Source organism: Lynx rufus, unplaced genomic scaffold (genome assembly GCF_022079265.1).
Source record: "Lynx rufus isolate CCGP_SWC_20201006 ecotype Redwood Valley unplaced genomic scaffold, mLynRuf1.p SCAF_10, whole genome shotgun sequence".
In the NCBI taxonomy this organism is placed as follows: Eukaryota; Metazoa; Chordata; class Mammalia; order Carnivora; family Felidae; genus Lynx; species Lynx rufus.
The window spans coordinates 38,538,059-38,552,842 of NW_025814824.1; the positions used below are offsets into that span (position 1 = coordinate 38,538,059).

Genomic DNA, 14,784 nt, shown 5'->3' on the forward strand with positions numbered 1-14,784 from the left:
GTGGCTGGATGGGTTTCCCAAGCCCGTATGGCTGGTTAGCGTACAGCCCACAGACTCCCTGCCTGGAAGTCCAGCACTCTTTCTTCAGGAGCTCATCTCTTTTTTTTTTTTTTTTTTTTTTTTTTCAACGTTTATTTATTTTTGGGACAGAGAGAGACAGAGCATGAACGGGGGAGGGGCAGAGAGAGAGGGAGACACAGAATCGGAAACAGGCTCCAGGCTCTGAGCCGTCAGCCCAGAGCCCGACGCGGGGCTCGAACTCACGGACCGCGAGATCGTGACCTGGCTGAAGTCGGATGCTTAACCGACTGCGCCACCCAGGCGCCCCAGGAGCTCATCTCTTTAAACCATCTTGTCACCAAAGTGTTCCCTGTCTACAGCCTTTCAAACAGTGAGTTACATACAGGCAGGTGGCTCCCAAGTAGGAACCAGCTCTGAGGTTAAGTGCACCATACAAGCCCTTACTTCGGATGGACTCCGGTTCCGGGGAGCCAGAAGCTGGGGGCATCGGAGACAAGGAGCTGCTCTTTTCTCCACTGGCTGTACCAGCTGCTGAAGCAACAGCCTGGGAGTCTGGATTCTCAGCACGAATGGTAAGTTTCACTGTTGTCTTTGCTGTTTTCAAAAGGCTAATGAACTGGCGGGGTGTCGGTATGGCAGGGAAACAAAATTCAAAAGCGAATTAGTAGACATACCAGTAAGTCACTATTATAGTTGGAATCTCTTTCCTTGTCAGAACTTGAGGAGTCAAGAAAGAATGGTTGTAGTTTCAGAGTAAGGAAAACGATGCAACCAAAGAATTAAGCCAAAGGGAAAGTGAGAATACAGACGCATGGGTTAAAGGGTCCAACCTTAGACAATTATTAAAACTGAATTTAAAAATGATTTAAGCTTCTTGCTGGCCAATGTAGAAACAAAAACATTTGCACACCAAATCTCACAAGAAACACAGCTTTTTTTCTAGCACTTATATATGAAAGGCCTAAGTGAGTCTACTAGTAAGTACAGACATAGGGAATATTTATTGGAGCAAATATTCATAAAAATTCCTTTGATCTTAACACTAAGTTGATCTTTATTTAGAAATGCAAGTTTTTCTAAGGGAAAATGGAAATGATATTTATCAAAAACATGCACTGAACACTGGACTTACTAGGCAAGAGAAAATATCTTAACATCATTCCGTCGGAAAACAGAAAACAGAAATTGGAGGATTTCCAAATAATCTCTTTTCTTACTTAACGACATCGGTCTAACATAGCTACATGGTCCCAATTCCCTATGATCACATACACACAGACACACACAAACACTGGCCATGCCCACGGACGGGTTTACAGCGTTATTTGCTTTCTTTTGGAAAAGTACCTTTTCAACAGGATAGCCAACAACAACTTCATCATCTACAGCCAATATCTGATCTCCAACTTTCAGCCGTCCATCCTGAATGGAAACATGTAAGATTTGGGGCGATCTTATGGAAGTAATTCCCTTCTCCACCACTTTATGACCATGAGAAAGCCTCACCTTGGCTGCTGCTCCGTGTTCTGTCAGACTCTTTATGATGACTCCGCTGAGCGTATCTTCTTCACTGATAGCAATGCCCAAACCCCCTTGATCCTAGAGAAATAGGAACAACTTAGAAGACTTGACACAGATTAAATTTATCGAAAGGAAAGCTATGTGGCCATAACTTCTAAACATTATCTTCCACCCAAGGGCTAGAAAACTGATTAGAGCCATTCTAAAGTTCATTAATAAAAATCTCTTCTTAAGCAAACTTTCAAGTTTTTTAATGGGAAGGAATTCTCTTCCATCAACTATTCAAATGTATTCATTCCTCCCATATGTATACTGTTTCTAGTATATTTAGCATATATATCCAGTTACACATCTCCAGTAACTTTAGAAAAATATCCAGGGAACAAAATGCATTCAATAACTCAATAAACATACAACATTTGCCAATGTAGTTCTGTGTAACTGGCTGACAGCGTAAGTCATTTAAAACCAAATCAAAGTATCCTGCTTCCTCTTTGTGGCCTACAACTTAGAAATAACAACCCAAACTGGCCCCTTCATCCTGCCCTTCTTCCTGGAGCAGACAGACTGCAATTACTTCTGCGTGCTCTGTCCTTTCTGGGGCTGAATGCCCAGCGTTGTTTCCCCAGACACTTGTGTTTTGATTTGGTGCAGAGTGAAAACACTCTCAACCCTGAGCCCAAAGACGTGCACTGAAAACCTGCCAAGCCTAGAGAGCCATCCATGTTTTGTCTATATTTTCCACATTTTCTTTTATCAAGACCAAATGTTCAATAGTATTGGCTTTTACATTTCTTTAATGTTTACATTAATAAAATTAAAATAGGGTTTTGGATATTTTCATTCTGGTTAGAGCTAGCAACCTTTTTCATTGTAGTTTCTACCCAGAAATGTAAAATGTAAAGCAAATGTAAAGCAAAAGAGGGAAAGGGAAATCTTGCCGTGATTTCTACGACATGTACACATGAGAGCCAACCAAGCCATCGGGCCTTTAGGACCATGACCATGACACCAGGTAAGGTCGTACCGCCATTTGAAAGACTATCAACACTGTGCTTTTCTGAGGTAGACTATTCATTGTAGACTTTCAGACTGTCACTGGGCATCTCTCTCTACCACTGCTCTCTTTCTAGACAATCAGTCACATGCGTAATACAGAAAAAATTGCACTTTTGGGGTGAGAAGAGCTCAGTTCTAATTTACTTTCTGCCTACCTGCAGGAGTTTGGATAAGCCACATAACATGTCTGAACCTCAATTTTCTTATCTGAAGAAAGGAGTAATGATGCAGGTGACCCTTGAACAACATGGGGGCTGGGGTGCTGATCCCCCTCTGCACAGGTGCAAACCCATGCATAACTGCTGACTCCTCCAAAGCTGAACTACCAACAGAATGGAAGCCTTATTATTGATAACATAAATGGCTGAGTAATGCATTTTGCATGTTATATGCATTGTATACTGTGTCTTCCGATGAAGCAAGCTAGAGAAAAGAAAATGTTAAGAAAATCATAAGGAAGAGAAAATAAACTGCAGTACTATCCTTTATTATCAAAAATGCCCACATATAAATGGACTCACACAGTTCAAACCCATGCTGTTCCTGCCCAACCATGACATTGCTCTGAAGATCGGATGTAATAAGGAAGGGATCGAAAACTTGATGCGCTATATACAGTATACGTTCCTTCTGCTTGTTACTCTACAGAATGTAACTGGATTTACTCCAGATAAATTCTCTCAACTTGCCAGGATTTTGAGACCTGAATCCTGATTTAGTGGTAAAAGAATCAGGATTAATGAGTAGGAAGGTGAATGTGCTACCAAAAAGATAAAATCCCAATGCCAATGCCAAGTGCATCTAATATAGTTAAACATTCTATTTGGGATTTTCTACACCAATGGTCTTTCCTATTACCACAAAGAAATATTTGTTTGAGTATTACTCTGTATCTACAATGATTGTATGTACTCAACTCTGGGATTTGATTCTATTATTGCCTATTCACTTACCTGCAGTCAGGAAAGTATTTTACTAGTACAGTGAGCATTTGCTGGTTGTTTGCTTAATGCCCATTCTCATCTTACTCTTTTGTATAAGCTCATACATTTGTTTTAAAGAATATCCAGCCCCATTCCCCCTGCTGCCTCAAATAACATACAGGAGCACTCTCTCTCTCTCTCTCTCTCTCTCTCTCTCTCTCTCTCTCTCGCTGGCTCTCTTCCTCTCTGCCTACGTGTTGGGTGGTGGTTTTAAAATATATATACAGGGGTGTCTGGGTGGCTCAGTAGGTTAAGCATCTGACTTCGGCTGAGGTCCTGATCTCACTGTTTGTGTGTTCAAGCCCTGCGTCAGGCTCTATGCTGACAGCTCAGAGCCTGGAGCCTGCCTCAGATTCCGTGTCTCCCTCTCTCTCTGCTCCTCCCCCACTCACATGCACGCATGTGCAGGCTCTCTCTCACAAATAAACATTAAAAAAATTAAGAAATAAATAAAAAAGATAAATAAAATATGTATACAAACTCTTCACCATTCCTCCCTTCAAGAAGGAGATGCTGAAATGTGGGCTGGATTTGGTTGCCTGATTATAAAATACAGAACAGAAAGAATGGTGTGTAATTTCACAACTATGTCAAAAGGCCCTGGGGCTTCTCCTTACTCTCCCTCTTAGATGACCTGCTCTGAGGGAAGCCGGTTCCCTGTCATGAGGACATGAAAGCAGCACCTCAGAGAGGCAAAGGGAACCTCCTGCCAACAGTCATTTAAGCAAACCAGCCCGGATGTGGATCCTGTAGCCTCGGTCAAGCCTTCAGATGCCTGCAGCCCTTAGCTGGCCGTTCGTTGGCAAAATGTACAACAGAGTCTCACCAGACCACCCAGTTGAACTGCTCCCCAATTCCTGATCCACAGAAACAGAGATAATAAATGTCTATTGTTTTAAGCTCCCAAATTTTGTGGTGATTCATTATGTAACAGTGGATAAATGACCCCAAGGATGGAGCGTGAATGAGTGAAGTCCATAGTACAATTCCAGTCCCCTGGCCACAGTCCCTATAGCTCAAGAGCAGGCATATGATCTGAACTGGCTTAACAGCACGGGTCTCAGGGCTTGTGCTCAGCATTTTGGGACAGCCACTCTGCCCCCACCCTGCATGTGGAAGAAGTGGCACATGACCCCAACTGTGGTTGGCAGCCGTTGTAAAACTGAGAGAAGACCAGCCCGGGGATACCGCTGACCCTTCACGGCTGTGCAGGGAGGAGAAGAACTGGTTCTTGACAACACGACGGAGCCACAGGATCAACTATGCCTGAGGATCGCTGCCCAGTAACCCGAGCCCATAAATCCCCTTCGCTGACTAAGCCTGTCGGAGGAAGTTGGTTTTTCTTGTTGTTGTTTTTGTTATTGGCAACAGGCAGAGTCCTAAAAGGAACAATAAGCTGCACACCTGCAAATGCGAAATGTTCCAATTCCACCTGGAGTCCTATAAAAACAAGCATGTGTATACATATATACAGATGTTACTGGTATCAGAAGAACAGGATAAAACACGGGTAAAGGATAACAGGGCATGAGAGCAATGTCTTAGCTAACTGCTTAGCTCTCCACCTCACTTCTGCAACAGTACATACAGTACCTAACAGAAAAAGAGCTGAGAAGCACTGTTCTGAGCCAGTTATTAAAACACCACCATACAGAGAAGGTGAAACAAATAAAGGGACCAAATTATTTATGGAGCAACAGTTGTATAATTAAACAGCTAGAAAAGAGTGAACAAGAATTAAAAGTGCAACAAAGCTAAACTCCTATTATTGTCAGGAGAGCTATTTTGAAGTTGGAACATTCCCCCCAAAAATTCTCAATGTATTTGAAGACTTATAGCCTATAAAACTGTGTGGACACGAAACCTATCTCTGACAACCATGTAAGGTTGTCACCTGCTTTGATGTATAGGTACTTTCCTAGGACAATGTGTACTAAAAAATCAATCTTTCTTTAATCAAAAACATTTTGTCTGATAAACTGAACTGGCATTTCAGTCAACACTAAGGGTTCAGATTATATACATTATAAACTTTGTTTATACTTCTATTTTCTCACTTCAAAAGGGGGGGGATTAAAAAGAAAAAAAAGATAATCAACCTGTCTCAAGTGTTTAAGAAGTCAAAACAGAACTAGAAATGACCTGTTACTACAATTTCTGTTTTGAAACAGTAACAAAAACTATTCTCCCCTCCTTGTACTCTTCAAGTACACTTGACATCTTCCCTTTGTGCACACGTGGCATGTAAGCATCCGTGCATTCCTCCTTGTCGCATACTTGGCATGAACTATGGTACCCCATACTATGTAACCCCCCACTTGTAATGGGAGAAAAAGTATGGCAGTTTCTCCCTTCTTAACGTGTTTGCAATATAGACGTACAGAAAACTTACCCACATGAATGTTTACTGCAAGAGACATGCTCTTGAGCTATGATTCGTTAAATGACAAATAAATGAAGATATTACTAGTAAGCATTACATAGGCCAGAATGTTGAAGGGGTATGTCAAAATAAACAGGCATTAGATTAAACTGGGTCTTGAGTTACCCAGGGTGTAGATAAGCTAAAAGAAAGCAGAAGGGCATCCCAAGTGCAGAGGCAAGGAGGGATGAATTCTCAAAATAAATCTCCATGGGCTCTTGATACAAGTCAGCCTGAATGAAGTAGAAGACTCGTAAGACACAGGTCTTTTGGAAAGGTGAATGGGCCCTGGTTGCAAGTTGAAACAAGGAATGGCAAATGTAAGACTAGAGTTTAAGTTCTAGCGGTAGGTACCATTTTGAGTTATGGGAACTGTTACAAGTGGGAAAAGCCAAACCAATCGCACAGGGTTGCTGAGAAGTACAGAACACAGTGCACGTGTGACTTTACCTTTAATTTTTTTCAAATAAACGTAATTTTTCAAAATACTGGGAGTATAAAGGACACAGAACTGCAGATGACGTATGAATGCTAGAAGATTGGTTAATTCCCCCTTCTTTGCTTTCTTGCATTTTCTTCTCAGAGTCGACTAATAATGGGGTTCAGAGTGGACAGGCTTATACCATATGCCGTCTCTTAACATGTCATTTTTAGCAAGGGCTTCCTCCAAGGCTACATTCTGTGGAGCATTCAGAACCTCATGGTTAAAATATTAACTTGCAAATAATAACTCAAACTGTGCCAAGTGTAAAGGCTGCTTTAGGCAAACAGGCTTGAGTGATGGAATGTAGAAAGAGCCCACAGCGACCCCCTGGCTGAATACAGGCAGGCTCATCAGGTGACCCCCCCCCTCAAAATGTCCACAGGCCCTAACTAACCAATAGGCTACTTATAACCAGGCACAGTTACCAAAAAAGGGAAAATTCCATTTGTTGCCTTACCTCCTCACCTTCTCACTTTAACTATGGCCCCCAGTCCCTCCCTGGTTGCAGACAGCCTCTCCTTTGCTGTCCTGCCTACTGCTCCCCTGCGGCGTGTTCAGTAAATTTCTATCTTCCTTGTTCTACTACAAGTAAATGCTTTTACCACCTGTGCCATTGGCTTCCACCAGATCGTCACCCCACATGCGGGGGCCCCCATGTGATCAGGAGACACATCACATTTACACACCACACTAAGTGCTTTATACAAATTCTTTCGTTTAATCTTTACAAAAATACTTCCAATATAAAGGTATTATTATTTCCCTATACTGTAGGTAAGGAAACTGAGACCCAGAAAAGTCAAGTGACCCCAAAAGCCCACATTTTAAGTCATAGCTGATTGCTTCTTCTGTCAGCTGATCTTAAAAGATCCTTGAATATTCCCCTTTATTCACTTTGGCTTTCATCAATAAACACATTTCAGTTACCTAGCTTTAGATGTGTTTGAAATCGACATATAATCAGAAGCTTTCTGTGGGCAATAAAATCTGACATTCTTCCGAGTTCTTAGGTTTCCCCCACAGCAACTATTTCAGAAAGGGAAGTGTACATGTTAGACAACTGCTGAATAAATCAGCAGTAGGCTAAAGACAGAGAATAGCTCTTAAGCTGCTATAGAATGAGGGCAGCTTGTCCATTAGCTTGAAGAATCTCAGAAGTAACCCCTGAAACAAGCAGCCCCATCTACAGAAGAGGAGAGCGGGGACCAGTGATATCAAGCTTCCAAGTGATTTATGGGAGATCACTCAGAAGGGCTTCTGACAAAGGAGGCCTCTGTCCACCCCACTGCTGAATGCCAGGTCAAGAGACTTTATCTGTCTGGGAATGGAAGTCCTTGAAAGATTCTGAACAGGGGATCAGGACGATTAAACATCTAAAGAACACCTTCATCAGGTAGCCTGAGGCAGGAGGAGAAAGCATCACAAAAAAACAGTGCCAACAAGCAGTTAGACATCTCCCTCTCTGCCAGCTTATTCCTTCCTAGTAACAATAAAAACAACAACAACAAAAACAGGCAGTGTTGATGTATGTGTGCAAGGTTCTAGACTCTTCACACAACATACATTTCATTCCCAGTACAACTCTATGAGGCGAACACTACCATCATCTCCATTTGGTAGAGGGGAAGTTTTCCAGATTAAGAACCCTATCCAAGGTCCCAGCCTGTAAGAGGCAAAAGAGGGCTCCGACTCGGAAGGTTTGGCTCTAAATCTGCCTGTTCAGCTGCTACTGGGTTCTGTTCCTTATTCATCTGTTTAGCTGGGTCATTCCCCCAACACTTCCTGGGTACTCATATTCTAGGATATACTAAACCCTTGGTAAATAAATTAAATCAGTGCCATGAAAGGTACTTGTAAAAAATATATATTATTTTGGGCTTTTCTAAAGATACGCACAAACCTGTATTTTAAAAAAAGCACATAGTATAATGAATCCAGCCTACATTTAAATGCTTCATAATTAACAAATTGTAGGGAAATAACTGCACTGTTAAATACTATAAATTCTGACACTTCAGGATTTAGGAGGAAAAGGAAACTCAATCTGAAACTAGCAGGAGAGAAAGAAAGGTATCCTCTCTCTTACATGGCAACAGAGCAAGGGGTTCCTGAAGTGTATGAACTTCTCAGTAGAAAAGGCAAAAACTTTAATGACTTGATGTACTTCTCCTTCTACCAGGAGACAAATTGTGCATAATAATGACTTCTTCTACGTGTACTGTAAATGACAGGACCAGGGCAATCCATTTTGCTCATGGTTATTTATTGAAAAAAAGAAACAAAATCAAGAGCCACAGTCTTCCTCCACCCCACCCCTCGCAAATACTTAACAAAGACTGGCTGTGTGCCAGGCATTATGCCAACTCCTTACACACAACTTATTTAACCTCTAAAACTAGGTCAAAGGTGATAGTATCATCTCCAATTTACTGGTGAGAAAACGGAGGCAAAGGAAGATCGCATAATGTGTCAGGTGTGTACCTGACGAAGCAAGGATCAAAGGTGGACAGACAGACTCTGGAGCCCAGGCGGTAAGCATCACACTGCACTGCCTCATCGCTGAAGACTGGCGTATGGACCACTTCTCTTCTTTCCGCCCATGACGAATATCCCACCGCCCCGCCGCCTTCCCCTTCTCCCTGAGCACCTCAGGGCTCTGTGTTCTCCTTCACCTACTGCCTGCCTGTATTCCAGCATGAGCCCGCAGCACCTGAAAGCATTTCTAGGTTTCTGTTCAGGAAACCACTTCTTTGAAGTGGTCATTTGAACCAAAGGTTCAGATCTTTTCAAAAGTAAATACTTCGCTGATGTTTATCAGTGAAACTTCTAGTAATTGGAGCTTTCGGTTTTATGAAGCACAAAGACTATAACTTGTTTCTTTATTCTTTTTATTTCCTCCACAGCAGGTCTTTGGTGAATGTATCAGAGCAGAGACTGCTAACCGTCATGCTGGGAGATAATCCTAAAGGCAGGAAAAGCTTAGTCCCTGCTAAAGTATCAATTAACACGGTAATTCTCAAACTTCCGTGTGCGCCGGAATCGCCAAGAAGGCTTATAAAAATCCAAACCGCGGTCCACCCCCAGGGTTTCTCATTCCATAGGTGTGGGCGGGCCCAAGCGGCCGCATTTCTAACAAGATCCCAGGTGATGCTGATGCTGCTGGTCTAGACAGCACACTTCTGACAGCCAGTAAATTAGACCACTGGTGTGAAGGTGCTCACACCTTTTCATTCCAACGCAAAGCAGACTTACCTTGGGAAGCTCCAGATGCTGCACGTTTGTGAATGAACAGAGGTCCACAGGTGCCTCAGAAGTAGTCACACTTGGTTCGGCCTGACACAGGGAAAGAACGGCAAAATAGACAACCGAGTGTTATGCATTTTTGCTTAATAAGGGCCACTTCATCAAAATTGTTTCACATATTAGAATTCGTTATTATTCTAACATTTCATGACGTTTATGAACATTAGACTCTCTTCAAAATACTAAGAAGGCATGATTAGACAGCAATTGTTTTAGACCACAAATCGTTTTAGGCACAAAGCGGCTCTCAAGACTGCCTGCATTTCCTCTCAGTGAAATCTAACAGCGACCCAGCTACCAAGTGGCGAAACTCGCTTTTTAAACACAGAACACGAGCAGAGGCGCCATTCACTCCTTTTCACTCTGTTAGTCATCAAGCGAATTTGGGAGCTATTAAACGTTTTACTTGAAAATTATTAAAACATTCCATTTTCCTAAGGGATATATGCAGCGCCATTCACATGAAAATAAAATTTTCTCCTTTCTAATCTTGAGAAATCACTCGCTCGGTGCACCACTGTGAATGACTGCCCAGTTTACCAGAACGAGCAGCCTACATCGCGTACCAACGCGCCCAGTGTTTGTACGCTCCTTTAGGGGACAGTGTTTCCGTATCTGCACCTTCTTCCACCACGATCATCACGGCTTCTCTCATTTTATGCTCTTCATTCTCTATGCCTCCTTTCACTCATCCTAAACAAGTATTGGAAGCTTTACCACATCAGAACTCTCACCAAAAACTCCAAATTCTAGACTCACCGTCTGGCTACTGCCTTCTCTTTCCTAATTTTTTAGCCACCATTTGCTCTCTCAAAAAACACTAGTAATCATCTGGCCACCAGGTCCAATGGACTCTCTTTAGTCATCTCCTCATTTGACCTCTTTGCCACACTCAAGATTGGAGAATGCACCCTTTGGCTGCTATGCAACATGCCCGCTGGTCCTTCCTCATTACCTCTGAGCACTCTTTGTTAGGCTTCCTCCTTATTGCTAGTAAATAATTCTGACCTTGGCCTTCTTCTTCTTTCTAAGTGTTTTCTGTACATAAGAGCCTCAGCTCCTATGGCTAACAAATGACAAATCTGCATCTAAGGGAATTCCTCTCTAAACTCTAGACCCAGTGTCCCCATGTACACTTCTCCCGGGCTCTTCAACAGGCACTTCGTTCTCAAGCAGCCTCAAATAGAATGTTTTCCACTTTTACAGCCATCTGCTTTTCAATATTCTTTTTGGTAAAAGTCAGCCATCCACCAGGTCACCAAGTGAGCCAACCCAAACCTTGCTACATCTTGTCTGTGTCCTTCACCAGCCCATTTCCAGCCCCCAAAGCAGCACCAGACACAAGGCAGATACTCAGCAAGTGCTTGTTGGACAAACAGATCGTCAACCACTCACTGTTCCTCACTGAGTACATTTAGTCAGGGATAAGGTCACACTAAGGTGGATCCTAAACTTCTGAAATTTCTGACATAACCATTTCTTTCTTTTCTTTTTCTTCTTCTTTCTCCCCCTCCCTTCCCCCCTCCTCCTCCTCTTAAGTTTATCATCTCTTCCCTGCAACCTCTGATTTTTCTCTGTGCCATTTCCAAAGAAGTATTTCAAAATACAATTCTTACTGAGGTCCCCAAGGCCTCAAAGACAAAGTTTCCATCATGAGTCCCATGGTCTGACCCTACCTCCTCTCTCTCAGTGACCCTTTCCTCACCAGGAACCCACTCCCCCGCTCCCACTATTCAGTGATGCCCTGTGATTTACATTCCTTGCATCAGCCAGAGTCCACACGCCATTCCTCAGTGCATGCCCTCAGTTTGGAAGGTTTTTGCCCCCCCACATCTTCTACTTCCGACATACACTTCATGTGTCACTTCCCCTAGGGAGTCATTGTCTCTCTCCAGAAGGAGACTTGACAACTTTTTCTACTTTCGTTATTCCCCATGCAGACGCCACTAGTGGCCTCCACGTAAGCAGTGTGCCTATTTACAGGAGTGTTTCTTGTACTAGGCTATAAACTCCTTGGGGGCCAAGACTATGAGTCATTTATCTTCAACATCCCAATAAGGGCTGTGTAATTGTTCACTGAATTAATACATAGTACATCAGTCAAAGCTTCCCAGAGAAATAGACAGAAAATACATACCTCCTTATTCTGAGAATTCTGTGAGGTAGAAGGCAAAGGTTCTACTGTATTTCCAGGACATACAGCCATCTGACTCACCGCATCTTTATTTCTAAAAGAAAGAGTATTGACCTATCATAGAATAATGATTCATATTATATTCATTCTTTTACTTGAGGACTCAGAAGGATTATTAGAGAAAATTCTGCAACCTCAAAGACTTTGGACTATAACACTCATACATTTATAAATGTCTTATTTTCATTCAAAAGAACTCTGAATTGAAAGCCTAATCAAAAATACTTAGTAAACCAGAAAAAGAAAGTGCTTACCTGATAAAAATTATTTTTACTTTAGAAGGGGCACATTTAATGATTGAAGAAGCATTCTGATGACTTCTTCCATATAAAATTTGACCATTGATCTATGAGAAACAAATAGCATTAATTGAGCCTGAAATTTTAATTTTGCTCATTTCTTATCACCTTATCTAGCTAACATACAGGTCATTTTTTCCTTCCTATAAAATATTATATGTATGTCTCTTCCAAGAACATGAACCTAACTCTGAAGGAGAGTAAAGAAAAGCTCATGTTTGAAGCCGACGTTACGATGACGTGTGTTCAGTGTGATCCCAATAGACAACAGAGGCAGCACTTGGGACTGTAAAAAAAAAAAGCACAGCAAGCTTCCTGGAGGGCACTGGGGTTCCAGCATGTTCTGTCGAAGCAAGGGCTCTCCTGGAAGCACTAGTGACCTCCGCAGATCATCAAGGGAAGTCCCTGTGGTCACAGATCTTAGTTAGTCTCAAGAATCAGGCCCTGGGATTGGCCGCTGGGAGAAGCATTCCGGCAGACCAGGGATTTGGGAAGCAGAACTTGCCCAAGCAGAACAGTACCTAATGGGAACTTCCGGTCATCTAGTCACTTAGCCCCTGCTGACTGAGCCTTCCTGGCCAAGGGAGAAGCACAGGAGTGCAAGGAAGAGTATTAAGGCAATATAAAGACACGTGGATCCCAGCCTCCAGGAGGCAAGGACAAACAAAACAAGCACATGTGATTCTAAACACTATAAAGTCTGGCCCAGAAATTTATTTGGTTTGGAGGGCTGAGTTATTGTTTTTGTTATTTAGCCTTAACCTTGACCCCACCTCACCCGACCCCTATCGCTTCTACCATTAGGAATTCAACTTCCAGAACGTCCAGTGGGTCAATCTCATTACTAAGGAGTGATCGGTCGTTTGGCTTTTCAAAAGCTCCTAATAAAAATGCAGCACACAAAAAAATGTTTTTGAAGTGTGATCTTTATTACTGTCTTGGGGCAAAAATTGTTTCTGGTGCGACACAGTCACAACCTTTTAATGGAAGTTAATGGGAACACGGACTCTACTTGGCAGAGATTTGGTTTAGAGCCAAACTTGCTGCAGCACATCTATTTTATTAGGCAAGCAACAGTTTTCTCAGTCACCATATGAGGCCCGGGTGGATTTTCTGGAAACTGATGACTCCAGTGCACCAATTCAGCAATGAATTCAGCATTTTCCATTAAGAACTTACCTCTAGAAGCTCGTCTGCAATCTGCAGTCGACCATCTTTCCCAGCTGCTCCATTTGGATCGATCCCCACTATAAAGACACTCATCCTGGATCGGTCTTTGTTTCCAGCAAGACTTAGACCCAAACCACTACGACCTTTCTCCAGTTCAATCATATGGAGCTCTCCTGTTAGGGTTCCATAACGCTCTCTGATATTTTCTACGCACAACAAAACAAAAACAACAACAAATTATAGGTTAATTCACAGCCAGATGTTTTACTATGGAGGGTCATCTGGCTTCAAAAGAGCATTACTTGGACCAAAATGTAAATCCTTGGCAGTTAAGGAAAGCTAAGAAAACTCTGGTCCCCTAGGCGTCAAGACTGGGTTCCTGGAGTACCCAAACTCTGAGGAATTTCTTTGCATATAGTGTGCAGACAGTATCATGTCTAATTAATCAGTTCATCTGGGTGATCAGGCCCAAGAGATTCATTATTAACCAACTCACAAAAGACTCTGATTAAAACAAAGCACTAGTTTATCATTCACAGAGAAGAGAACATTCTTCTCAGTGAAGGATTTATCTTCACTGATCAGTGGAGACATCTCTCCCATAGAAAAACTGGCCTATGTGTGTCACATCATGTTGGGCAGCTGCTTGGTACATACACCCAGAATAAAGAGGATGCATTGTCTTATTGCACAGAGCCATTAGGCCAGGACAAATCAATGTACCCGTCTCAGATTTAGGACCCATGTCCTCACTAGATGAGACCATTCAACTCTCCCATCCCACATGTTCAAGAGGTACAATTTATTCTTGAATCTGAGAGGGCAAGGCTACATGGAGGTGCCCTAGGCCACAGGCCCAGATGAACAACCAGCCAGGAGCCAACACAGACTTCTAGCCATGCGAGTGAGCTACCGTTAAGGCCCAGTCCAGCTGAGCCCAGTCGACCACAACACCACAACACGGTAATAAACTGTTTCCTTAAGCCCTTAAGTATTGGGGTAGCTTGTGACATGACATTCCCTTTCATGTTTTCCTCAGAGTATATTCTGGCCACCTCAACGGATTAGCAATATACTCTTATTTTACTGAAAACAGACTTAGAAAACTGCAAACTTTACAAATCTTGTCTTAGAAAATGTTACTACACGGCTGATGTCTTGCATTCCATATTGATTCTTACCTGCGCCAACTTCATAAACTGCCATTTCCTGATTCCTTCTAGAATCCAGCGGCACAAAGTTTATACCCTGTGCTTCCTAAAAGCATATACCATGGCTTTCTTAAAGGAATTATATTTTTTAAAACAGAACTTCTTAAAGCACTGATA

The 14,784-nt window shown here is 42.4% G+C and overlaps 1 protein-coding gene across 7 annotated transcripts in view; it reads right to left on the bottom strand.

Moving 5' to 3' along the window:
* The window catches only part of MPDZ (multiple PDZ domain crumbs cell polarity complex component), a 130,545-nt gene that overhangs the window by 15,500 nt on the left and 100,261 nt on the right, over positions 1-14,784 (bottom strand). For all 7 annotated transcript variants that reach the window (XM_047098022.1, XM_047098013.1, XM_047098008.1 and 4 more), the window contains 7 exons: positions 13,466-13,662; positions 12,242-12,333; positions 11,931-12,021; positions 9,743-9,823; positions 1,528-1,620; positions 1,369-1,443; positions 466-637 (listed from right to left, as the gene is read on the bottom strand). In XM_047098022.1, the coding sequence (XP_046953978.1) occupies positions 466-637; positions 1,369-1,443; positions 1,528-1,620; positions 9,743-9,823; positions 11,931-12,021; positions 12,242-12,333; positions 13,466-13,662 (801 nt within the window). The remainder of the gene's footprint in view (positions 1-465; positions 638-1,368; positions 1,444-1,527; positions 1,621-9,742; positions 9,824-11,930; positions 12,022-12,241; positions 12,334-13,465; positions 13,663-14,784) is intronic.